At 43.7% G+C, this 27346-nt stretch overlaps 1 protein-coding gene across 1 annotated transcript in view; it reads right to left on the minus strand.

Moving 5' to 3' along the window:
- Positions 1-2323: 2323 nt before the first annotated feature.
- ISM1 (isthmin 1) overlaps positions 2324-27346 on the minus strand; it is a 39704-nt gene continuing 14681 nt past the window's right edge. The window contains exons 3-7 of the mRNA XM_071548099.1: positions 19835-20071; positions 11084-11351; positions 8021-8164; positions 5867-5956; positions 2324-4217 (exon numbers count right to left, since the gene is read on the minus strand). Coding sequence (XP_071404200.1) covers positions 3700-4217; positions 5867-5956; positions 8021-8164; positions 11084-11351; positions 19835-20071 — 1257 coding nt within the window. The 3' untranslated portion in view covers positions 2324-3699. The remainder of the gene's footprint in view (positions 4218-5866; positions 5957-8020; positions 8165-11083; positions 11352-19834; positions 20072-27346) is intronic.

Genomic DNA, 27346 nt, shown 5'->3' on the forward strand with positions numbered 1-27346 from the left:
CTGGGCAGTTCCAGGGATACCATGATGGAGAACACAGGAATGGAAGCAAGGGAAGGCGTGGGGTATCACCAGCAGCTCCTTAGCAGCAGCAGCTCCCAGGGCCATCACCCAGCACTCCCTCATTGCCTTCCTGCTGCCAACCAGAGAGACCACCACAGGTAATACACTGTGCCATTAAGGCTCTTTATGTTCTGGCAGGAGCAGGTTCTTCAGCGGGAAATTTTCTCTTTTGCTGCCTTTGACTGGTCTGACCCCACTGTGCTAAAAGTGTCAGGTGCACCAGTGACTCACTGCAACCATCCCAACGACCTCAGCACAAAGCCCTGTATCTGGAACAGGCAGCCCGATGAGCTCACCAGCCTTTTTCCAAGGAATGCCTTGTGCTGACAGTGCTAACCAGTCTGCACAGCAGGAGGGGGGAAATGCAGCTGGTAACTAGTGCAGGGCTGTGGGGACTCGTGGGTGTGTGCATGGTTCTGTTTCTTGCTGTATTGTCCTACAACCCATCTGCATCACTGCGGGTTGTTAGTGGAATTCTGCTGCTCAGCAGCTGTCCAGGCAATGTGAAGCCAGGCCCACTCGTCCTTGGAGCCACAAAAGGTAGGATCCAGTCCATTTATGGCTGTCTTGGGGCACTGCTCCACACATCTTTCACAGCAGCAGTGCCAGCTTAAGGCGTTCCCACCAACTCTAAAGCCATGCCATAATCTGTATCTGACTGGGGGTTAAAAATAAATTGAATGACTTGACTGCTTCCTTGTTTCAGTTGTCCTGTTCAGTTCTGTTTGTTTCAATCCCTTCATATCTTTGGTTGAGTGTTCCAATATGCCTGTTGCGTGGTAATTTAGAAAAAATGACATCTTCTCCCAACCACTGACCTGTGCCTGTAAACCACAAACCCTTCCTCAGGTCTTGTTCTAATATGAAGAGTTCTGTATTTCAGAGACTGAGCCAACTTTGGCCATGGTAAACTCCAGCACCTTGCTAAGGTCTACTGCACAAAGTCATTCCGGGTACAATTTTTATCACTGGAAAGGAGATAAACAAACCAGAAAAGAAATAAAAGCAGCCCAGCCCTGAATAGATCATAGATTGTTATGAAGCAGGAAAGCTTTTGTTTTTAATGAAGGTCATTGCTTAAGACTGCAGAAGTGTGGATACTCTCTTGACCTGCACTCCAGAACTCATCCTGTGAAAAACCTAGTGGGTCCTATCAGAGATTATTAGGCTCCCTCAGAGTTTCCAGCCTTGGCAAATTACAAGTGGTAAGACTTTGTGCGTCATTTCGTTTATTAGAATAATTTTTCCTCTTCCCTGACACTTGATGTGTTATGTTCTGTATTAACAGTGCAGAGCATTTCTCAATAGCACCACAATTTACTAATCCACGAAGTGTAGGGATGAGTTTTATGTTTCAAGAACTGTGATTGCCCTCTCATCTCCCTCCCAGAGAAACCTGAGAATGTTGTTCCCCCACACTGCTAAGCAAAGTAAGAAGCAGAGTTTTCTCCCCCATGCTGCAGAAAATACCTGTCTTTCCCAAGAAGTGACTGATCCTGGAGTTCCTTGTGCCTTTCATCCATCTGCTGTCAATTTAACTGGCTCCACTTGCTAGTGGCGTCTTCTTATGACCTTGCAAGAATTTACCAAATCTGGTTTTGATAACAATTAAGGGGTGACCCCCATGTTTACCCTCTTGCTCAACTAACCATGTTTTGCTACTACCAGCTTGTGCTAGAACTCATCCACATCTCCCCACAACTCCAACTCAAGCCTGTGCCGGGAAGCTCCGATGACTTGGCCAAGGTTTCCAGCTGCCAAGGTTACCTCAGCAGAGCAGCTGCTGTTGCAGATGTGCAGTAGCTTTGCTTGGAGGTCCAGGCTGCTTTTGAATCCTCTGCTGGGCACTACCTGGGCAGACCAACACCAGCCTGACCCTGCCCAGACTCGACAGGGTTGTAGTGCCTGTGTCAGAGCTGGGGCACACACACGTCAGTCTGTGGGGTCGCAATCAAACAGACCTGAACGGCCAACAGAGCCAAAGATCTACAGCATCTCATGAAAGCCTGGAATGGTTTGGGTTGGAAGGGACCTTAAAGACCATCCCTGTGTGTCTGTGTCCAGCAGAAGGAATTTTCTGTACTCTTTCAGCTCAGACTGACTGCGATGATGGTCGGCTTTACTGCTGTGTGAGGCTCCACTGCAGGACACGCAATGTGTGTCAGCCCACAGAACCCCAAGACAGGCATTTCCCTGGGAACACTGAGCCTGAGTTTGCCAAATGAAGACACTGACTTGCAGCAAGGCAGTCTTTTGCAGGATGGAACTGTAAGTATTTATTTACCCATGGTGTAATATTTTTTCATCTTTCATAAGAATGCAGGTATGAGCTGCTTAATGACAGGTATGTATGTACTTTATAAAAATTTGGAATTAAAACCTTTGCCTAACAACAGTCATATTCTTGGCAATCAAGTTCCATCTACAGAAGCCTTTCATCTTAGAGGCATATCCCACATGTGAGTTATTGTTACAATTCAATAAATACTTTACAAAAATAATGCTAGCTTTTTTTAAAAAAAATTAAGACATTTTAACTCACCAATAGTTCTTCCCAGAGAGCTTCCTTAAAGAATAGCCACTTCTGTAGGACACCGGGCACTCAGCATGAGAAAAATGGGGGAAAAGGGCTGGTTAATTGCTTTATCCCAGGGGACTTAGACTTGTGGATTCCATTTTTCCTGTTCTTTAAAAAATAAACTTCTTTCTTTTCTTAAAAGAAAGAAACAAGAAGATCCAAATATTCTTCATATTAAAAATTGGGAAGGAACTGTGATTTTTTTTCCTTTGACATGGATTACTTCGCTGCCTGACTCCTCCAATGTCTTACAGCATGCTCAGCTCACCGGTAGCTGCCTTGAAGATCTGCTCCCCAGCACCAGATGTAAACCCTGACAGCTGCAGCTCCATGTCTGAGATGTCACCTGGAGTTGCCTGTTTGTGACTCTTGCAAAACCAGTGCATCAGGTCCTTTTCTGGCCCATGGGAAAACCACAGCTGCATCTTCCTGCAAGCCTACCCCAGATGGACTGCAAAGACCTGAGCTAGAAGGTAACAGGAAGAATTCCAAGAAAAAATTGCCAGGAATTCTCTGTATTCACTTTTGACTATTACCCTTCCAAAAAAAAAATTCTTCCCTTCTTAGATATGACTAGTCATGAAATCAATTATAGAGAAAATTGATGCTGTAGGTGCATTAATCTTGTAAACCATTCCCATATGGAAGAGTACATTCTTCAATCCTATTGTTTTTAACAACTTTTAAATATGTGCCTCCTCAGCTGGGGCCTTGGGGCCCGATGGAGATGGCAGCTGCCCACCCCCAGCCCCCCATTATGTTACAGCTGGGAAATAAAATGAAATGCACATTATTACATGAATGTTATTGTGGTATAAAATCCTACCAGGACAAGATTTATGTATGTCTGTATGTAAAAATAGGTGTGTGTGAGATAGAGAGATAAATGTTTATAAATTACACACACTATGAAAAATACTTATGTATTATATTACAACTATATACATTCATTAGAAAGAACTGACCAACCCCTGTCAAGGAGCCAATGCAGCAGCCACCACCAGTTCTTTGGCATCCAGGAAACGAATGCTATTTTGTGTCTGAGGAGGTGGAAAACCTTCTCAGTATTCCCTTGCTTCTTGAAACTGCTTGTAGTAGTCCTCATCTGAGGGGTTCTCTGTGCACTTCTGCCCATTGTTGGGAGGCCGAGCCTCGTTGTAGCGGCTCCAGTCACCTTTGCAAATGATCCAAGGCAGGATGTCCACTTTGTAATGGAGTTCTGCTGAGAACTCGATGCTGATGAGGTTTGGAGTCCCTGCCCCTTTGCCCCTGGTGATGAGCTGCATGTTATCATCGTAGCAGCAGTGCTGTGCCGCCAGCGTCGTGCTCTCCAGGGACAGCATGGAGCGGATGCAGTACCGCGCCGTGGGCTTGTAGATCTCCAGCTTTTCTTTGGGGCCACTCGCGTCTTTCCAGCGGAAGTTTTTCCTCTTGAGTCGATCATAGATCTCAGCAGTGCTGTAAGCAACCTCTCGGGGGTAGGAGCACGGGCAGCTGGGCAGATCGTTGACCACTTTGTGCATGTACTTCTTCAGGAACTCGCTCTTGCAGCTCATCCATCTTTCACAGCTATCAGTATCTGTTTAAGGGCAGGAAACAGGAACTTAGGATACATTATGCAGCATCCCAGTTGGTGGGATCGGAGATAACAAATGAGTCAAGCCTAACTGTTCAGCACCACTGCTTTGCTTTAGAAAGAATGGGCAGCCATGGTTTGCTGCCCTTCCTGCAACGTGTTAATGTGCTGCCTTGTCAGATAAAGAAATCACAGATGCCACTGACTTTAGGGTCCCAGGCAATGCTAGTCTTGAGTTACAGTGCAGAACCAGGACACTAAGAACATGGGACATTTCTTCTACCTGGCAAGTTCTAATTAAGCTGCTGATAACCCCACAAGAGTCACTATTGAGGGTTTAGAAGCAAGAGAAATAGGGAAATCGCAGTGATTTGGTTCCAGTCTGCAGCTGGAACCCCTAGTCAGAACACACTTACCTGGTAAGTGTCAGATGTCATTGAAGGATTTTCTCATGATACTAGAGATTCCAAGATGGCAAGCAAAGCCTGGATTACTTTTTCTGAAGTTTATTTCGAGCCCTAATTCAGTCTTTCTTTTAACCAACAAATACTTTTTTCTACTTGGTCTGTACTTTCCCAAAGTGGTATTTCAAGTGCCTGCAGTTTAAACAGAGACTGACATCTTAGCTGGCAAATGCAGCCAAAAGTGATTCAGATTCTAAAAGGGCATATGTGACATAACATCAGAGTGGCTGTACATTAGGGGAATTTAATGGCACCAGAGCCATGGCATATAGCTGGGATTACAGAGATTTATAGACCAGTAGCATATTTAATACTGGCACTTTATTATTTTGCAAGAGTCTTGGGAGAATCCAGTTAAACATCTCTTACATAAAACATTATTTAAAGTGTCTGTATCAGTTACAGGCTGCCAAAAACCCCCTGCACATCTTGCTCCACACTTATTCATCTGGACTGTGCAGCAGAGGAGCTAACAGGGACCTAAAACTCTCACAGCAAACATTCTTGCAAAATATTTACTTAGTGATCTGTATCCTGATTTTCTATCTCCTTAAAGAGTCGCCTCCTGGCTGTCATTAACTATTGTGCTCAGCCACCATAGGAGGGAGGTGCTGGGTTACACTATTTATTTAGTCCAGCATCCAGTGTCTCTGAGTGGCCACACTACGGTTTCATTGGAGGGATGAAATCAGAAGATTACAGAGGTTGGGCTGAATTTTAGATAGATCAGAACCAAACCATGGCCTGTAAAATTGCTTTGGCTACCCCCACTGCAGCACACACAGCTATAAAAGCTATGCATGCTCATAAAAGTCATTGCCTTTTTTTTTTTAATCTGACAGCTATCTCTAAAATGCTTTTATAGTGTCTTCCATTCATGTCTGTTTCAGAAAAATGCTAAAGAGTGTTGGACTTTTTCCCCTCCATTAGTGTGGAGCCTTACAGATCTTTTCTCAATTAGGACAGACAATAATCATTTTATGATGTAATAAGCACAGGAATTTGCTAAGACTTAAGAAGAGAAAGATTCTGTGACTGACACAAACTAAGGTTCAGATCATAAATGGAAGCAAGTTATTAAATAGCTGTTATTACTGACATTTTTAGTGGTAAACTCAGTATTTTGGTCCCAAGACAAACCTAAGGAAGTCCCTTATCTATTACTGAAAGATTGACTCGGCTGCTTACCAACTTCAAACAGTTTGGTAGCGTTGAAGTCTTCACTCCCTGCGAGCAGGCTCACCTCCGTGGCTGCTGTCCGGAAGGTATCCTCAATCCCTAAGGCAAACACGTGTTAGTGGTGCTGGTGTTTCCCTCTAAAACACAATGGGATTAGCTGCCTCACACCATCCCCTCCTGCCCCAGGCTCTGCAAGGTGCTGTTGTTTGGCAGGGAAGCAATCTGAGGCTGCTGCTGGAGGCAGTGCTCCTTTAGAATTATAATGACCAAGGAATCTGTGGTGTTAGGAGGGTAAAACAGTAGCATGCCTGAAGACAGGTGAGTATGTTCATCTCTGTATGTGGATGAGCATTTTTCAGGAATGACATGGAAGAATGATGCTGTTACAAGATGACTGGTGCTTGTTGTTCTCTCCCAGTGCCAGGAATTTGAAAGGTGTGAGGAGACGAGAGATAACTCCCCAAGCAAATCCATCCCCACCACTGATAGCTATCAAATAAAATATCAGGATCTTAACCTATGAGGATCTTCCACCAACCTCCAGTTAAGTGTTTGCTATCAGTAGAGAGACAGAGATTGCCAGAAAAATGTATTAACTGATCTTGCCAAAGTAAACATCCTTTTGTTGCTGCTTTAGTTCAGCCTATCAACCAGCCTAATGTTTCTGTGCCATGTAGCCTTATAACAAATATCTCAAAGAAGCATTTGAACAGGTTTGGGGTTTTTTTCCTCTCCATTGAATTAAAGACCTCCAAAGAGAGCAGAAAGATCTTTAATATATGATAACTATACGGTTAATAATGAAGTCTATTCACCATCCATCTTCTTGCCAATGAACTTTCTCCTGATCTCCTGAACTGGGGTATAATAGTGGCTTGCAAAGCTTCAAAACAGCCTCAGGCCACTTTTCAACAAAATTATCATAGGGTTTTGCCTTAACTGCAGCACTAGATGCAGAATAATAGATGCCCAAGAACCCATTACAGGGCAGTAATTCACTGCTGGAATTATAATCAGCAGAAGCTGAGCTTTGCCCTTGTAATTTTAAAAATGTCAGCACAGCCTCAAAGACTGAATATATTTTTCTTGCTGATCGTTGGAGGTCTGTTATATGACATAATATATTCTTTCAAGTTTGCCACTGTTTGATGCTAGCTGGTAATAAATACTGGAGAATATAACTGGGGGCTACATGCTTTCTTCTGGAATTAACCCCTTATTATTGAGGTTTCAGGATGTATGAGGGCATCCAGAAACAATTTTCTCCAGGACTGGCTGGCAGCCGTTGCCTTGCAATGGAAACATGCATCTATGTATGAGTGGGAAAAACCTCTCCAACGCTTTCACTGAGTCTGCTCTCCAGCACTTCTGACATTTTACTTCCCATTAAAAAAAGCCTGACCTGCAGTTTAAGAACTTCTGCCTTTCTGAGTCATTAAGTAAACTCAGTGTAATGCAAACCACCACGGCTTGTTTTCACTTCTCTCGGATCTTGCAAAGTAATGAACTTGCACCCACCCTGTGCATTGTGGCAGCTACTGCATGACCAACTGGTCTAAATCCAAACATCCAGCAGCATTTAAAGAACATCATGGCAAAGTTTTCCATAGCAGCTTAAAATTTTTATGATGTAGGTTTGAGCACTCAGCCTTGCTTTTGCCAAAGTGAAGACTGTGGGACAGCAGGGACATTTTACATGTCGATGCCTGTGGATGGGTAGGACCAATATTTTCTGAATCTGTTCAAGCTAAAACTCCACATTCCCTCATCCCTGTTCACCATGCAGGCATGCCCATTCCCTGCACAGCAAAACGGGAGCTCGCTGAGGTAACAGCACAGCTGGTTTGAAATTCTAAAATGAACACAAATTTGTTTCACAAGACTAGATTACACCCTTTGGAATACAAACCTCCTGTGCACAAAAATGACCTGAAAAAAGCCTGTGCTTGCTGTTTAAGTCTCAGGGGATAGTGGACTGCCTCTAGCAGTGTATTATTGCTATGAAAGGACCTGCCATGTCATAAATGGCGTTGAAAATCAGTGTGTCTTTTCCCCCTGGAATTTCTACCTTGCCAGGGAGCAAATGGGCCCCAGGCTTTAAGCACAGGAGGGCTGTCCCTGCTCTGTGCCCCCTCCCCATCCCCCGGGCACACAGCAGCACACCTGGGCAGTTGGGCCTGTCGCAGGTGCGGGACTCGGTGGCCGTGCAGGCGTATCCGCAGGAGCGCGTCCGCTTCTGGTTCCCGCTGCCGCAGGTGACGCTGCACGGGGACCACGCGCTCCAGTCGCCCTCCCCGTCAATGTAATCTGTGTAAGAACAGAGACGAGGAAGGAAATGAAGAAACAAAACTCCTACTGCCCAAAAAACTACCGTGTAGTGGTTTTTATTAAGAAGGCAAAACAGGAATGGAATCCAGATGTCTCTACCTGAAGCTCGGGCTGAACGCCAGGCGCAAGACTGCTGTTTAAATGGTTTTCACACTTGATGCTCCTCAGGGAAATGCAGGCAACATTATTTGAAAAAATATTTCCTTTCTCTTTTGACCTTTTGGCAGCTGAGAATCCTCAGCTGCAAAGCTGGGTCGTGAACTAACAGTACACATCTATCCACGTAATCTCCCTGTATACAGGAATATGTTTGCTGACCCCAGACTAAGCAGGTATGGGATAAATGAAGTTTTCTTTTTTGTCTTTTCAAAACACACAGCAATAGGACAACAGTACCCAATTAATTTTCAGGGCAAGAGCTGTATTGGGTGATGGGAAGTTGAGAGTCATGAGTGAAAATTGCAATTTTGCTTCAACAGGGAACAGATATTTCAAAAATATTGCTACGAGTACTGGGAACTGCATACACATTTTGCACTGAGAGCAACTCGCAATTTGTGGTGAATTATTAAATAACATCAAATGGGACTGTTTACGAGCAGGAACCTTCAGAAAATGAATCATGACTTTACAGGATTCCAAGTGTGCACCTCCACAGCTCGGCCTCTACACCACTCAGCACCAATCTCCTTTGTTAACTGTTCTGCATCCCACCTTGGGAAGGCCACCAAACAGACATCCAGAACACATTCCAGTTTCCTTGCCTCCCCACTGGCCTCCCCAGCTGAGGGAATGGTCTTCTCTGCAACCTACAGGAGATATTTAACTGTGATCATAACTTGCAGCCGCAGCTCCTCTGGGTCACACCAGCACTGGAAGCAAAGCAGTATCTGCTTTGGTGGCTCTGAGCCAGCCCTGCTCCATAGCTATAGCACCTAAGCCACACAAGACCCAGGGACAGAGCCCTGCCTTCCCTGGCCTCTGTGCTACACGCCATTCCATGCTGTCTGTGGGCTTCCTGAGCTGGTTAGCAGAACACATAACTTGATTTGTACCATATGTAATGACTGACGACAACTCTGTGGGGTGCTATTAAACATTTATTGCCAGGAGTATGGGAAGGTTATATATCTCACTCGTAGCAAGCTGCCTAAGATGGGAGTTCCTTGTGGCAGGGACCTTCTGTGTTTCTCCTCCTTCTCTCACATGGCTGACAGTTGGGAAGCCACCACGCTGGAATCGGTGTCCGCAGTGTGATGTGGGTGGGAACATGGTCAGCCTCAGTGTGCAAAGACACGTGGCTCTGGGATCTGCCAATAGGCAGGCACTACAACACTCTGAAAAGCCATCAGATGTCTCAGGAAAACATGATCAGCCCTCTCTCCCTGGCCCAGCTCTCCTTCTCAGCTCTTTTCCAACTATGAGGTTTTCCTCCATGTGGCTGGCAAGGAATAGGGCAGGTGAGCAGGTGCAATGCCTGTCAAAGAGCCCAAGAGGCCCAGGAAGGGCAAGGAGTGGGTTTTGGCAGGGGCAGGAGGAGGGTGATAGAACCATGAAAGCTGTGAGCAGGCCAATGGGAGGAACAAGCCTCAAAGCCCCAGAGGGGCAGGATCTGCTGCTACATCCTCCTGGACAAGGCCAATGGCACACGGCATTTTAGGTCAGTCAGGAGACCAGGAGTTGTTCCCAATTAGCAGGATGCTCTGGTGTTCAGGAGAGAGTTCTAGGATAATTTTTAGACCTACCTGGTGTTTACACTGCCCTAGGAAACACACGACTAAATATACCAGGCTAGATTTGCAGCTGGAGCTCAACCTGTTCCTCCTATTTTTATACTTGTAATTCTTACTATTTTTTTCCTACCACAATTATTTGTGAAAGCAATTTTATTTAACTTAAATGAATAACTACCTAAGATTCAAACTCTTGGCCATAAACCCAGCCCACAAATATATGTAGGTGCAAAAAGAAGGGATAGACTTTAATCTTCTGGCAGAAAATTTAATGCACATGTGTTTAAATAGACAATTCCACAAAAAGTCTCTCTCGATTGTTAAAAGTCTAAGACTTAAAGTTAACTAAATGACGGGAAAAACAAGACTGAATCAGTGCATGACAGCCACTCTGGAGAACACAACAGAAGTATCAGGGTAAAAGTACTGTGGCTTTGAAACCTTGTTTGGGCTAGCAGTTGCCTATGTTTACATTCAACTTAAATCCAAGGGGGCTCTGAGCTTCCTGTGAGCACAGTTTAGCTCACCTCCCTTGGGTCATTCCCATGTGGATAGTCACAGCCTGCTGGGGCAGGGAATAGCTGCAGCTCCTCTCTGTTTCTAGTTTCTGCAACTGTTTCATACAACAAGCTGAAAACAATTGTTTTCGCCGTGACACATCTGGAAGAGAATTACACACGCAAATACACAATGTTCCTGCTGCATATGCCACTCCCCACACATGCACCAACATAATTCATCTTATTTGTGTATCCACCAAATATTACCACGTTTTAGGTCTTGCTTATTTATCCCCCCATAGTTGTATCTGGTTCTCAAACCACCGCATGATTCTAAATTTGTACTTACCCTTACTCTAAAAATAAATACGAAACCTTGTTTCCTCTGCTTTTAAAAAAAGCACACTTTGGACTAAAAAAGGGCCCTCTTCTGGGATAACTGGTATGATTTTCAAGATTATAGACTTACCAGTGGAATGCAGCTACCACAGTACAGCATGTGCATCTGCACAGATTTGTATTTAAAAGCTGATGAACAAAAGCCACATGTTGAAAAATCCTATTTTGCTTGGCGTGCTCTCAGCGATGCCTCCCCATTCTCATTTCCCCCAAGCTCGTTTTTACGATCCCAAGATGCCCATCTGAGGCCTGGAACGCAAACTCACCGTACTCTGGCTGCTCCTTGGCCTCGAAGGTGCGGTGACTTGGAGCATGACCATCCCACCCACCGAGAGGGTTCAGGAAGTTGCTGTCCTCAGTAGTGCTGTCATACTTGTAGTCCTGGTCACCACTGCTCATGCGAGTCAAGGTGGAGGATCTCTGCCACCAGCTCCTCCAGTCAGGAGATGGGACTGGCCAGCTGGACTTGCTGCTCTCCTTCTGCACATCCTTGTCTGTCTCGGTGTCGGGGCCATCCACCACTTCAATGGTAACCTGTGCAGTTCAAACAGACCAGCCTGGTCAGTGGGAAACTTTCTATACAGCCAAAACTTTCTGTACAGCCAAAACTTTCCATACAGCCTGGCACTGCCTTGCAGAGGGGCTGTGCAACACCATGGGGTTCAAATGTTGTGAACCATGTGGGGATTACTGAGCCCAGAGACATGCAGTGACTGAGCCGTTCCTTCTGCTACCTCTGCTGAATCAGACCTTGGAACAAAGGCTAGGAAAAATGCTGCACAAAGTAATAACCCGGGCTGTGCCCAAAACCTTTGCAGCCTCATGGGGAAAAGATGTTTAGAGCTGACCAGGAAAAAGAAAATCAAATCTGTACTCTAATTGGAGGAAAGCATGAAGCATACGAGAGTGCAGAGCTCACTCCAACGACTTGGACTGACACGAGACAGGCTAAGTAAGCCCATGAGAGTGAAGGTGAAGATGCAGAGCCCAAGCTGTCTCTGGGCTTGCATCTGTCTTGTCCTCTGGCAGCAGTCCAGTTGTTGCCACTACATGAAACCACACTCTGAGGCAATGCTGGGAGCCAGCAGCTCCTTTGACCATCAACGTGCTGCAAAGCCCTATGAAACAGGTCCTCTTTTCATGCTGGGGAGTATAATGACCTGTTATGGTCAACCTGTTTATGGTTTCTACAGAAGCCCAGGGCCAAAATGCAAAGCTTGCTGCCCAATTCCCTCACAGACACCATGAATGTAAATACGATTCCGTGTAGGAGCAACCCTTGATTATTGCTTTTCTATGCTGAACAATGTAATTGTGAAATTCTTGGATATGCACATAGGTGGCTATTTAGGTAGAAGCAGGGACTAGCCAGCAGGAACCTTGGCTCTGATGGAAGCATTGCCTGGCCACAGATAAATCATGAAGTGCTCTGGATGTTTCATGCTAAGGTGGTTCAGCGATCACATCGGACTGGCTGAACAACCAGAAGTGACTGCCAGATATGCCCATAATGTTTAATAGGTATGGAGGCATTGTCAGTGTTTTGCAGATTTACAAGGCAGTCTTTCAAGACAGTACACCATGAAAATCAGGTTGTATAAAACCAGGAAAAACAGAATAATGTACTATTATGATAAAAGTCATTTACATGGCAATGTGGATGTGCACTGTGGATAAAATGTTAGTTTTATACAACTGTTATTAACAAACTCACGAGACACAGGAAAAAGAAAGGACAGGTGACAGCTACCTGAGATCCATGGAGGAGTGTGGCACAGGAAGCAAAGCAGAAGTGCTGCCACAGCTTTGTAGATGCAGACACAGACAATGCCCACACATCCTTTTTTATGGAGAAAGGAGATTTTGATTTCACGCTTTGCATTTGACCATAGACAAAGCTATTGAAATGAAACTACTTTGAGGCTACTACGAAGGTCCACAGAGAGACAGAGCAAGAGCAAGAGAAAGTGCAGTTGTCAGCCTAATGGCATCTTTACACAAGAGATATTTAACTCTCAGGCTAAATATGGAATTGGAATGACTGCTTCATTAAATCTCAGTTTCTACAGACCAAGAATTAAAACGGATTTCATAAGTTTGAAAACATCAGGGTTAGTTCAGGGCCTCAAAATTGCTGCATCTATCCAAGGAAAACAAAGTTTTCACAATAAGTGAGCAGCAAACACTGCACTGCTGGCCAGTAGTGGGAATTTGGTGCTCCCCACCTGAAAATTAGCATGACTTTAGTACTTCAGTAACAAGTATTTTTAAGACCACACCAACTCTGTAAGCAATGACTCAGCAAAGTGGAAAAACCAAGCAAAACAAAAAACCCAAACCAAGTCCTCTGATAAAAAAACAATGATAATCATTCTATTTGCTTTGCTGATCTGCAGTTGTGTGACAGTCAATCCCCATGAACTCCCATTATTTCAGCCAGGTACAGTTTCATGAACCAGAGGGATTTGATTTTAAATACTGACTAATGATGCCAAGCCGGTTTATGGAAAAGAGCGTTTGGAGGGACAGAGAAGCTCCTGCTGAGCTTGGTGCTACATTGGTGAGGACAGGCAGGAGGAGCCCATGCACCTCCAGCTCCACCAAACCTCATCAGACCTCCAGCAGCACTGCCACCAACCTACTTTCCAGACACATCTGTGCAATCACATATCCCCTTCAGTCTGTTTTTACCACCAAGGAAGGCTTTCAAAATGAGTTTTCCAATACACAGCCCATTTAAAGCTCGAAAATGGCAAAACCAAAATGCAGTGTGTTGGTCTGACACACACCTGTGTCCCACTCTCTGCTGCCTTAAGCTTTGGTTCCCAAGGTGTTTGTTTGACATGGGGCATAAAAACCATGGAGTGAAAGAAATTCTAAAGAATCCTGGGATTGTCTGAACTTCCACTGTCAGAAATTAGGAGGCAGCTTCAGTCAACTTTGTCGCAGTCTTGTCAGGGACTTGGCCCAGCTCCATTTAATTTATGGACCTCCCAGAGGCAGGGAGGAAATCAGTGCATAATTCTACTAATCCCTCCATCATATGACCCAAAGGTTAGGGCAGAGGTGTGAGAAGAGGCTGCTGCTTCAGGTGAGCTATTCCTCCCCTATTCCAGCCTAAAATTTGGAAAAATCAGCATTCATTGAATTTTTCCCAGATTTAACAGCATGAGTCCATGACTGTACATATATCCAGACCCATATATTTGTCCATATACATGGTAGTCAAACATGGAACTTGTTGCTATACTGGGAGCCGAAAGAAGAAATCAGATCCAGAAGCAGAGTCATAAAAAATGGACATTTAGAGCAGCTCTGGAAAAGCTTTCATGCTCTATAACTATTCCAACAAAAACATGTCCTCTTAAAAATTAAAAAATAGATCTGGTTTAGTATTTCTATCTTGGAGACTATTTCAAAGACTGATTTCTTCATCCCGTGATTATCAAAACTGTAAAGATTTTTTTTCCCTCAAGCTGCCCAAAATGTCTGTGGTAACACAGTTCTTGTATAAATCCACAATCATGCCCAGAAGTATTCAAACCTAAAATGAAGCCACTTCTTTTATGGTTGTATAAGCTACAACTAAGGACATTCCTCTAAAAACTGTTAGAAGCACTTGGCATAGGTAGGTTAAAACAACAAATTTGCAGGCAATTTCTAATGAGACAAGTGTATCGAGCACAGATGTCCTCAGACACCAACATCCAATTTTCTCCTGGCCAAAAATATACAGAAGATAAATATTATCCCCGCCTGTTGGAGCGCACAAAAAGTCCTGTGTTCTTCATCCTGTTTACTGACACAATGTTTTTGAATTCACTTTCCTGGTGTAAACATTACCCTAAGCAACCAGAAGATTGTGTTTCAGGAAAAACTGCATTTACAATATTGTGCAAGCAGTGGGTCCTACGATATTTCTATCCTCTTGTTTCCTCCACGCAATTGCTGCCTATTTTCAGTGCAGAACTTGCCATTTTGTAAAGATGGGTATGTACAAGTCAGCAGTGAGGTGGCTGTAACAGGATAAGAGAAACAAGTTCATTGTAAGGGATTGAAATGGGAAATCTAACCTTACACCACATAACAACTTCAATTAAAATGCTATCAGTACTGACACCAATTTACTTCTGGTTGTGTCGCGTCACTTAGAACAGTTTTCTGGACTTGATGAAAAGTGAAGGACTCTCAGAATTTGCTAGGAGCAAAGAAGATAACGTGACTTTAAACCTGAAATTCATATTTAATGAGGTCAATCCTATTAGTAATCTCTGGCGGATTGAACTGAACCCAGAATTAAAAATGTGATCTGAAACCCAGCTCTGAATTTTGCCCTCTGCAGTGAGATCTTGTTACACCACGGCATTAAGACACTTGCATAGAGGTAGCAACAGCTCTTGGAAGTAGCACCGTGGCCCTCTGGCATCCTGCTCTGACTAATCCTTCCAGCCTGACAGAGGACTAGTTAGTTCCTGAAGGCTACATAGTGCTTCCAGTGCTGCAGCTGGGCAACTCCTCTACTGCTGCCTCAAACTATTCAGCCCTGGTGGTATTACAAGAAACAAACACTTCTGGAGCCTTCCAGTTCCTCCTGGGCTACATTAGAGATGAGACGTACAGGTCAGATACTACTGAGTCCTCTGTGACAACACAAAGAGGGTGTTGCTTTCCAGTGCTTCCCAGAGCAGCTTCAAATAACAAATATAAAATGACACCTAAAAAACACATCTAATAAAATCGGTGAAAGGTGACCTATGATGGAATGGAGGTGAGGGGAACAGCCATGGGTAAACCCAAAGAAGAGCTGGCTTGAAATCTGCAGTCCTTTTTAAAAAGCAGATCATACAGCCTTGTTTCTCTGTAGCTGTGCATGTTCCTAGAGTGGGGGGGTCTGTCCAGATGCTTTTGGAAGAAAAGGTAGTAACTGAACAGACATTGAAGAGAGAAGATAGATAATCAGAGAACTAATAGATAACGAAGCTAACACAGCAGCACTGGAGTGGCCTGACTAGTGAGTATAGTACAGGCCTCATGGAAAATGATAAAAACACATCACCAAGCAGGCAGCACTAACTTCTTCTGGGCTCAGAATCACTCCTATGAATTACTACCAATCCTGCAACTCAAAATGAGGACAATAATCCCAACAGATTTAATCATATTCTGACTTACATCAGTTTTCCAGGGCACATCAACATGGTTTTAGACAGGAATCCTACCTATTCCTGTGCAGTTTTCACTTGGAACCCATCCCCTCATCCAAAACGTTTCACACACCCATCACAATTGGAGCTCACCCAGCTGTGTTTCAGGTCTGTTGGTTGTGAAGCTTGACCAAGATTCGAGTTCTCTGAAGAGCATTAATATCAACAAAATGCCCTTTCTGCCCACAGAGGTTGTGGATTCCCCATCCCTGGAGGTGTGACCAGGCTGGAAGGGGCTCTGAATAACCTCATCTAGTGGAAGGTGTCCCTGCCCACAGTAGGGGGGTGGAACTAGGTGATCTTTAAGGTCCTTTCTAAGCCAAATCATTCTATGATTCTATGAGTTTTCCCTTTTCTGCTTCTGGGGCAGCTGCAAAGCAGTGGGACAGCAGAGAGCAGCACACCACCTGTACCTGTTACAGTCCACAGGGCTGGGAAACCTGCAGTAAGAAGAAAAGGGGAGGGACAAGAGCAAGAATTCAATTGCAGCTCAAAACATCTGGCTCCAAACAGAGGGTTGGTTGCCAAGAGCAGAGAGCTGTAGAAGGCTGGTTGGAACAGACAAGAGAAACCCATCAGAAATGGAAAGCAGGCAGGTTCCTACACACCTCCCCTCTGACATCATTCTGTTACTCAAGGGTAAAAACAATTCCAACTCTGAATAATAACCCTGCCCCAGGATGCATCAGCATCCCTTGGGTAGTTCAGCCAACGAGTGCAAACCTAGACAAAAGGGATTTTCCACTTGTGAAAGGAAACCCAAAGAAAGCGTGTGATCAGTTTTTGTAATCACATTCTCATCCAGAGATCTTCCAGGCATTGACAGAACTGTTAAAATGACAAAAAAGAATCAAACAAAATAGCCCAAACCAAGGAGCCAGACTTTGCTCAACAGCAGCTCCTGCGGTTACTCTCAAACAATCAGTGTGGAAGCAACACTACAGCACAAAATACCACTTGAAAAGATGGGAGATTTACAAGGCTAGAGCACCACAGGAAGGCCAGTAAGTGTTGTCCTGGTCTTGCATGCAAAGAATCAAACTGCATTTGAATTACTGCAGCTCTGACTGGTGTTTCTGAGGGTTTTCTAGAAGACAGCCTGCTTATGTGCTTATCATCTGATAAATGGAGACATAGAATTCCTGAATTCTTGTGATGGTGTTCTGGTATTTACCACTTCCTCCTGAAAGAGCACACCCCAGGGCATCATTCAGCAAGTGCCACCTCACAGGAACCAGAGAAGGAATGGCCATAAAGAGAACTCACTGGAGTGTCTTTTCCACCTGCTTTTTTGGCTGAATTTTATGTCTTGTTATTTTTAAATTTTCCAGGTATAATTTCCCTTAAAAGGTGTTAATTTTGGTCTAGGTATGTTTATACCAGTAGAAGGGAAGAGATTGTGAGTCTTTGAGTAGAAAACGTGGCAATTGTGCTATCTTAAGACACAGGCTTTTTCCTCCTTTCCAACCTCACGGTCCCAGGAGGACTTTTAAATCAACACCACCAGGATTGTAACTTCCATAGTCTGAAGCCACTGTGCAAAAAAGACCATCTATTCTGCTCTCACTGCCAAACAGCTGATGAGAAATTTGTAAGTCAACAAGTGTCACTATTTCTGTTCAGGTCAGTATGGTATTGTAATAAGCAAGAATTCACTATAACCTTGGTTTTTTTCTAAAGGAATAGGCCACCTTTTATAAACTTTAGGCAAAGAAATAAACTTTCTCTGACTCTGTAAGGAATTAATGCAAGTTTTATCTCCATGAGGCTTGACCTGCTGCAGGACTGTCAACCAAGAACTTGAGGAACTTTGTATATTCCTGTTTATGCACCTGAATAAGCAGAGTAAATGCAGAGTAAATACACTGCAGAAGTTAGGGAATCTGTTTGTGAAAGAGCTCATCCTTGTGCACAAGTGCTCTGGGATCAATGTTGCCCAATGTTTTCCAGTTTACAGGACTCGTCTTCCCAGTTCTCAGAGTCCAGCAAAACTGCTGAGGTAGTTGCTGACACTTCCAAGATCACACTTCTCCAGGGTGGTGGAAGAAGAGATCACAGCAGCAGCAGTTACTACAAAGAGAAGCCAGGGAACCATTTCCATCTCTTTTATCTATTTCCTGGGTCTAAACACTGTATGTTGTTACCAATCAGAGAAGGTTTTTGTTTCCTTCCCTCCTCTGTGGTTTACAAACTGTTCAAACAATGATGTTACTCTGTTTATCTTGTGCCCCAATCTGGGGCCCCTATACCTTCCCAACCTTCCCTTCCTAAGGCCTCCTTAAAGGGGTCTCCCAGCATGGGAGATGTGTTCGGGCCCCACATGTTGAACATGTTTACTGCCTTGGCCAGCCAAGTATTAGACCTGCACTTGACCCAAATCTGTGAGGCTTCTCAATGCTGGGCATTGGCGAACACGATGCAGCGATAATGTGGAGGCGGCTCCTCCTCACCCAGTCATGGGATCATGGGATGGTTTGGGCTGGAAGGGACCGCAAAGATCATCTTGTTCCAACCCTCTGCCATGGGCAGGAACACCCAGGAGCTACACCAGGTTGTTCAAAGCCCCATCCAAGCTGGCTTTGAACACTTCCAGGGATGGGGCATTCACAGCTCTTCTGGGCAACCTGTGCCAGGGCCTCACTGTCCTCATAGGAAAGAATTTCTTCCTAAAACTAAACTAAAATTACCCTCTGCCAGTTTAAAGCCATTCTCCTTTGTCCTGTAACTCTTTGTCCTTGTAAAACGTCCCTCTCCAGCTCTCTTGAAGCCCCTTCAGGAACTGGAAGGGGCTCTGAGGTGTCCCTGGAACCTTCTGGAGGCTGAGCAGCCCCAGCTCCCTCAGCCTGTCCTCACAGGAGAGGTGCTCCAGCCCTCTGAGCATTGTTGGCCTCTCACCAGAAGATCTATTACATCTTTACATACGTCCTTCTTACACATATCAAAAGCATGGTAATTTTGTGGGCTGGAGGACTGTAAGAAGCCAGGAATTAATTTAACCAGAAAACCAGATCTATTAGTGTATTGTTTTTATAAGCACATCTTAGGCAGAACAACATTTGAATTTATTGTTTTGGTTAAAAAAGACTGCTTATTAATGCCAATTTTGCTTTAAGGCTCTGAATTAAAAACAAATCACTCATTTTTTCCTCTTTCCAATCCTTGAAGTTTCAAGATGCAAGTGGCTTGTAAGAGGCTGTTCCAAACCCAAGAACAGTTTGAGGAATAACATATAACCAAGTTTCTTACAGACAACTTTTTTTACTCCAAGCAGCTGCTGCAGAAATTAACTCTAAGGCTTGGTTCCATACAGCACATTTTGAGCTGAGACTGAAAGACTTGTTCTCTTACAATCTTTGGAGATGATTCCATTTTATAAAAGCATACCGAAAAGAGGATCTGTTCACAAACAAATTTTACAACAGTAAATTGAAGACAGAAATTTAAATACCTACTTATTTATCAATGAAGGTAATATGCTCCAAAATGGCAATGACAGAGATGGGATCAGTATCCTAAACAGGTCTACACTGATCCCCAGACTTATGCAATTAATACTGTCCAAGGAGAAATTTAGAAAAGAGATGAAATATTTACATTAACTTAGAGACAAAAAGTATATATATATTATTTATATATTACATTTTATAAATAAGACTATGTTATATTCTATTATATACATTCTCTCCTGGTGCTATTGGTAGAGACAGACTGTTCTGACTGCATGTCATGCAGGTCAGGCTGCAAGTCCTCTTGGTTCAATAAAACAACTTTGTGCGAGTCATAAAAGACTCAGATGTTAACATAAATTCGTACCTGAATGTTGGGATTCTGCCCATTGATATCAGCTTTTGATAGGTCAGGGAAGTTGGGGAGATCGAGGAGGAAAGACCTGGGTCCGTCTCTCTGCAGGGACGTGTGCCCGTTGTCCTGGCTGAACCGCTGCTTGGGGAATGGCCGGTGGGCAGCCTGGAGCTCGGGGTATTCCCTGTGCTCCTCAGGGTTCAGGGTGAGGCTGTCCTCAGGAGACTGGTCATCTGCACTCAGGGTGTTCTGGGGAAGAAAAGCAACACACTATAACCACCACTGGGAGAGCGTGCAGTCCTGCCAGTGCCCCCATCCCTCTGCTGGCTGCAGCCTCACAGCACCCAGACCCACAGCTCCCTACTGAAACACAGATCTGTGACCATCTGACACAAAATAAAACCGGGTCACACTTGGGGACTCAGCTCTTCCAGGCTCCTGAACCATTCCAGCCTTGGTGTGAGCACCCACACATCGCCACAAGCACAAGACTTCAAAAAAACCCAGACACGTGAAGCCCTGGGAAATGAATTCATAACACATTAACCTAAAAACGGTGAAAGGTATCCTTCCTATAAACCATTTTAGTTTGCTTTGTTCCGAAGTGAAGCAAAGACACTGATTGCTATGCCCATGTTGAAATTCATGGCACTAGAAGATCCCACTGCTGAGCTGGCAACCTCCCCTCGGTCTGCAACAACTTCCATCTCGTTGCCTGTGTCCTCATCCAGCCTCTCTGCTCCTGAACATCTGACCCTTCCTTCCTTCCTCTGGGATCTCATTGTCATGTCTGCCTATGGTGGGTTGGGTTTCCCCAAGCTGAGGGTCAGTGGTTAATGCTGCTGTTACTGCTGAGCGCACTTTGGGGGTTGTAGCACATTACAGCAGCTGCCACTGCCTCTGACCTCACCAAGGAGACACATTTACTGTCAAAACACTGGTTAGGACTGGCTTGGGGACTCGGCTTGAAAAACAGCAGAGAAGTCCAATCTTCTTATGGCTACAAAAATATATATATATATAAAACTGCACAGGGCAGACTCAGCACAGGTTTTGGTTTTGACTCAACTGAAAAGTTTCAGGCTTGAGGTCTTAGTATGACTGCCTGGGGAATTTTTATTTTCAGTTCATAAAGAGACAGCAAGCATGGAGAGGGTAAATGTTAAAGACCTATCTTTTAAAACAAGCACAATTAAAGCAGAATGGCCACATGTGGTTCTGGCTCTGCTGAAGCGTATTTTTGCCAGCATTTCTGGTTAAATGCAATCTCCATCCAGCTCTCCTGGTTCAAATTAAGCCATAGCATACCTTTAGCTAAGCTCTCAGATAGATAACAGCTCCAATGCCTTTTCTTTTATTTCGTGTTTATTTGCTTAGAAGGTTCTAAACTGACCTTTAAAGAGATTTTACAATATAATCTTTGCACATTACAGGAAAATATTCAGTGAGTTAAATAAACTAAGACTTAACAGTTAATCTGGGACTAAATGAAATTGTCTCAAGCAACAACAAAGGTGGTTCTCCTCTCCCCTCCTCACTGTACTCCTTTTGTAAAGAGCAAAATCACATTCAGCAGAATTAATATTGTCCTGGTATTGTCATGCCCAGAATGGTTATACTCTGAAAGTGTTTACCACTTACCCAAAGGGTAATTTTATATATTCATCTACAGCACATAAACATTGTTCTGAATTAGTGTATGTGTGTGGTGCTAAAAATGTATATGCTCCTGACAACCTGCATTACTTGAAGGTTAAAACATAGACCCTTCTCTTTGTTGAAGATCTTTGGTCTTCTTTTTTGAAGATGCCTTTGGTGGCCCACCCATTATTCAACATAAAAGCACAAGCTGCTCAGTTATGTCTGACTAACAAGGTGTAACTCTGCTGTCTTTAAATTACTTCAGTCAGGAACCAAAAAAATAAGGTATTAACTATTTTTACTGGGGTATCATGCCCATAATCTTTTCCTTATTAAAAATAAAGTAAGATTTTATTAAAAATAATAAAATTCTCACCTACAGCTTTATATTTTCCCCATGTGCTTGCCACTTCAGGAGCATCCTGATTCCCCACATTAATGTAGCACGCAGCTAGAGCTGGCTGAGGACTTCAGAGACCTACGTTTAATTCTCTGGTAAGACTTGCTGTGTGATCCTGACAGGTCATGGTCTGTCTGTGCCTCGTGGGGATAACAGCGCTTCCCTTCCTCCCTGTGATATTTGCGGGGAGCTCAGCAACTACAATAATAAGGGGTATATAAAAAGTTTTTAATAGTGTCAGACAGATGGAACATCACATGGAGTTAGTTAGAAAATTGTCATGGTGAAGTAATGACATCAGGCTGATCGGGCCCACTACCAAGCTGCTTGGGGCAGGGACTGTCATTAATTACAGCCTCAATGAGATGGGACTTAAAGTTAGAAAGAAACACGGAGGGAGGGAGGACAAGACAACTGCTCTGTCCCAAAGGATGCTGCAGGGAAGGGAGGATGGACCACTCTGCTTGCTCAGGGTGGACATGACCCTTTGGGGGCTCAATGTTAGGCCAACATTTCTAACGCCAGCAACAGCCAAGCTCCAGAGCAGGGTTTGAGAGGGACACAGAGCCTGGCTTTAAGAGCAGGGCTGACAAATGGCTGGCAGGAATGGCACAGGTTAAACAGTGTGTGCTCTGCCTGCAGTCCCTTTCTCAATAGGACAAGGCCAAGCTGTGCCTTCCTGGGGCTCCTGCATCGTATTGCAACATGGGCAAAGGGAGAAGCTCAGCATGTGTCAGTTGTATCATTCCAGTCATCTGCTCATTGAACCAGCACAGAAAGGCCATTTCTAAAATGAGACAGAGTGCCCATTTCTAAGGCAGTCAGCAATAGGACAAGGGGGCACAGGCTCAAGCTCTGCCAGGGGAAATTTAAGTTGGAGATCAGAAAAAAATTCTTTCCAGAGAGAGTAATCAGGCATTGGAATGGGCTGCCCAGAGAGGGGGTGAATTGGGCGTGGCACTGAGTGCCATGATCTGGTAAAGGGACTGGAGTTGGACCAAGGGACTTGATGATCTCAGAGGTCTTTTCCAACTCCATCGATTCTATGATTCTATGATTCCATGATTCTTGGTACAGTGTCTAAGCTGATTTGCAGTAGTATTAGAAATGTGTATTTCTGGTAAAAAGACAAAAGAGGCTGCCATCAATAAAAGTGAGCTTGAACTGCTGTGAAGAGAAGAATATGCTCACTCTGTTCTACTGCATTAGCTCAGTAAAGGCTCTTCCAAGACCCATCTAGCAGGAAAAAGTGTGTCCTTACTGCAATGCTGGCATCTTTTCTGAAGAAAACAAGGTTTGTGTTCCAAAGCTAATAGATGTAATTTAATTTAGGGTTTTGATTTTTTTTTCCAGGGGAGATATTCTTCTTATTTGTACGTTATTTCCCATGCTTATATTTCATGCTCTTTATTTTTAGGTGTACACAATTTGTATTCCTGATGCTTTTTGGAAAGCAGTGTTGCTTGCCTTCCTTTAAAAGCCACCTCACTTCATTCTGAGTTACTGACTCAATTTCTTTGAAGTTATGACATTTCTAATTCAGGCACATTGGTTTCTTGCTCAAATGATGCATCTGCTCTAAATATTTTAAGATAGAACAGTTTCTTTCCTTCATTTACTGGGATTATTCACAACTTTTAAACTTTCCATGAAGATGATTTTGAGGGGTTACTCACGCTGGCTGTCAGCCACATGGGATCAGGTAATTATAAGTTCATAATACAAAACCAGCTTAGGATTTGTGAGTGTTCCAAGTGTGGACAGTATGCAAGGGCAATGAATTAAACCCTTGAGAGAGAATCTGCCCTACTGTTTGCATCAGAGTAACGCACCTTGCAACACCCACTGCTGAACAAGAGAGGGCAATAGGTCAGAGCGTATCAACATCTTTGTGTCCATCCATAACCCACAGAAGAAAAGCGACTCACAGGGATTTTGTGAGGATGACTTTAAAAGCTGGTGATCCAGGAGGGACTTGCACCGTGGCATCCACCACTTGCATCGTTGTTTAAGGCACCAAGGGACAGTGCAGGAGAAATTTTCTGCCTGATACCACAGTTTAACTCTTCAGCAATCAAATGGGTTTTTTAACTCCCTCCCTGACATTTTGTTTCTCTCTGTCAAGACAGACATGAGCTGCAGGGAACTCCACTGTTTCTCTTCCCCACAGAGAAGCTAAACAGAAATGGGAACTTGTAAAAATACCAAACTAGGGGAAAAGGGAATTTTTCTGCAATTTTAGCAAGTAAGGAATCCTCTTTTCCTTATTTTAATCCCATTTCAATCTCTGGAAAAACAACCAAGACAGAGCATAAGTGAGAAATGACTGCAGCTATAGAAAATATTCTGAAGCAGCTGCTCTTTCTCCGTCCTTCATATTTGTTACCTTCCTTCATTCCCTCCCCATTTGCCAAACTAAGGGCGCATTTGCAAGCACTGCTAATTATGGAGTTGAAAGAATTTGGGAAAACTGATGCAACTTATATGCTAACAGCTCCCAGGCAGCAAGGGAATCTATTACTAAATCTTTGCTGCAGCTACACTGCTTTTTTATTTCTTGTATACTTCTTTGAAATATCTTGTAAAATGATCTTGACAAGAGGCCTTGAACTGAAACCCGACGGTCTGTCAATGCACTTTCATGATGCACCTGTACAGCATCTTCAACCACCAGCAACAAGGACCATGTATTTATTAGGAAACTTCAGAGACGCTATAAAAGATTATATTGCTATCAGAGACAAAATGAGGCCTGGGGCCTTCACAGAGAACCATTACAGCCATTAGGACTGGTTTCATTTCCCACCTGCCTAAACAGATTGTTTTCATTTTGAAGCCTGTCATGTGTTTCCAGGTTAGTGCTAAATGATCACTTGAAAACTACCCTGTCTGGGGAGGCAGAGTAGCAGCACACTGGGACACTACATGAGACTTTCACCTCTGCAGGTCCAAGATCTGTAATGAACTTGGGGGACCTAATCCCTGGGCTTTCTTGCTTTCTTTCTCTTTTCTTTCTTTCTTTCTTTCTTTCTTTCTTTCTTTCTTTCTTTCTTTCTTTCTTTCTTTCTTTCTTTCTTTCTTTCTTTCTTTCTTTCTTTCTTTCTTTCTTTCTTTCTTTCTTTCTTTCTTTCTTTCTTTCTTTCTTTCTTTCTTTCTTTCTTTTCTTTCTTTCTTTTCTTTCTTTCTTTTCTTTCTTTTCTTTCTTTTCTTTCTTTCTCTATTTATTTATTGTCTATCATGAGTATAAACAGCACAGGATCTACCAGGATGAGGTATGAGATGCAGCCACTGAGGCCAACTGAGAAGCATTATCAGAGATACACAGAGAGAGGTTTCTTTTATGATTAATTCCACATACAGTCCAGGCAGTCAGACAGAAGAGGAGTCAGACCAGAGTGGTGTCACATCAGCCACTCAGCTAAGACATTCTCATTTTTCCTTAAAATGTGCTTGCCCCTCATTCATACATGGCAATGAAGTGAAAGGCCTTATGTATCTTTGCAAAACTGCACAAACTAATTGTTTCAATAATTAATAGCATGTTTTAGATAATAACTGCTCATAAATAATTTAAACCAGACTACACTGGCTTGCACGTACACAATTGCTTTCACTAAAGGGCTCCAAAATAGAGCATCTGCTTTAAACATTGTGCAAATAGAACATCATGAATCACTGATTACAGTTGGTAGTAATAATAAATATAATAATAAAGTTCTTTTAATCATGGTCTAATTTTTAATAATTCTGTATTTAGCCCAGCAAAATCAGTCAAATGACAGCGTATCCAGTTCTAACTTGCAGTACATCTGCCTGTGTCACTAACTGGCCAAGGAAAGACCAAACCCAGCCATCCCACAGCACACTCCTATGGGGGCACATTGGCTTTGGGGGCTGTATGGCTCCTGGAGAACTTTTTTCTGTGGAGAACAGGATGGAGTCACAATGCTGCAGTTAAGGAATTTAGGGCAGACATAGGAGCAGCTGTGCACAGTGAGGGGCTTGGGATGCTCCAGTACCCACTCAGGCCACCACAGCTGGTTCTCTGTCCTGTGCTGCAAAACCTCTCAAGAGCTGTGTCCAGCAGAACCAGAACCTCAAAGCACCCAGGCACATTCACTGCAGAATCACAGCTTCTGAATTTTACAGGTTTTACACTAAAACCTTCTAGCCCTCACAGCTATACGGAAAATCTTGAGCACTGAATGTGCAGCCAGGATGTGTGTTATGACTGCAGAGGCTGCCTAAGGTCTAGGAAGTCCCAGGCAGCTCTTTCGAGGCAAATGGCCAACACTAAGTCAGGACCCTCCACGGCTGTGCAAAAGGCTGTTGACTTGTTGAACCTTCTGAACTGATCCACCCAAGTGCCAGAGCAGTGTAACACCATTCCTCCCCCACTGAGCCTGTTTATTCACTTGCACTCGTCAAGCTTTTGTCCATCCTCTGCTCAGACTCTGCCTGGGAGCTCCTCTTCCCAAGCTCCCTGACTCCTGCACACACCACCAACAAACAGCGGGGCCACATCTCATCTGCTCTGGCAGACAGCATTTTCCCTCTGAGCTCAAGGAGAAACCCAACCATATTATACTCAAATCTGGCAACCTTTTGCTACATGTTGTGGACACACATTTCACATCACAGCTATTTTTTATAGCTCTGTTGTTTGCTTGTATTTCATGTTTTCATTCAGCTGGAAAATACAAACAGTATGGTTCAGCTTGGAGGTGAAGAACTGCCAGTTTGTATAAACACTTTGATAATAGAAACTTGGTGGTGATTACAGCTCGATGTCTGCTGGAAAAAACAGAGGTCCTTTACTAAATTTTTAATGTAGTACACACTGGTGCTTTGTTCTTCAGCAGATACTCAGCCATCCAGGGGGACAGCCAACCACACAGAATTAAATTGCGTAGGGCTTTGACAGATGTTCAGTGTGCAGTTTTGCTTGTAGTTAACAGATATTTTCAGTTGTCTTAGCTGGTGGTAAACATTTTGTGTTCTTCAGGAGTCTGAAGACCTTCCCTGTAATCACTGCCTGGCTGGAGCTCTCCACATTGATTTGGTGGCGGAGCAGGCAAATGTACAACTGAAGAGAAGCCCAGCTATTCCACTCCAATAACCTTTAGTGCCAAAATGCAAATTCTTTGAAAGTTCTAGTTCTTTTTAGGGTTTATTAAACACTTGCATAGAATCAATAGTACAATAAAGCTTTACATAGAATGCATTTTTACCCTGGGTAAATTTAATTGAACTAGTTTAATCTCATCCATCATTTGAAATCTCCATCATAATTTACACATCAGGTTCCAACAGAACAGGAAAATCTGCCACAAGCTGCAATCAAAACTGCAAAGGAAATCCAGAATATTCATACTTTTTGTACACAACTCTTTGGTCAGGTTCTGCAGACCAGCACACACAAAGTCAGTGTAAATGAAAGAGAACATACATCTGAAATTATTTTCCTGGGTTTTAAACTGTGT

This window comes from Pithys albifrons, chromosome 2, assembly GCF_047495875.1.
Source record: "Pithys albifrons albifrons isolate INPA30051 chromosome 2, PitAlb_v1, whole genome shotgun sequence".
NCBI classification, from domain to species: Eukaryota; Metazoa; Chordata; class Aves; order Passeriformes; family Thamnophilidae; genus Pithys; species Pithys albifrons.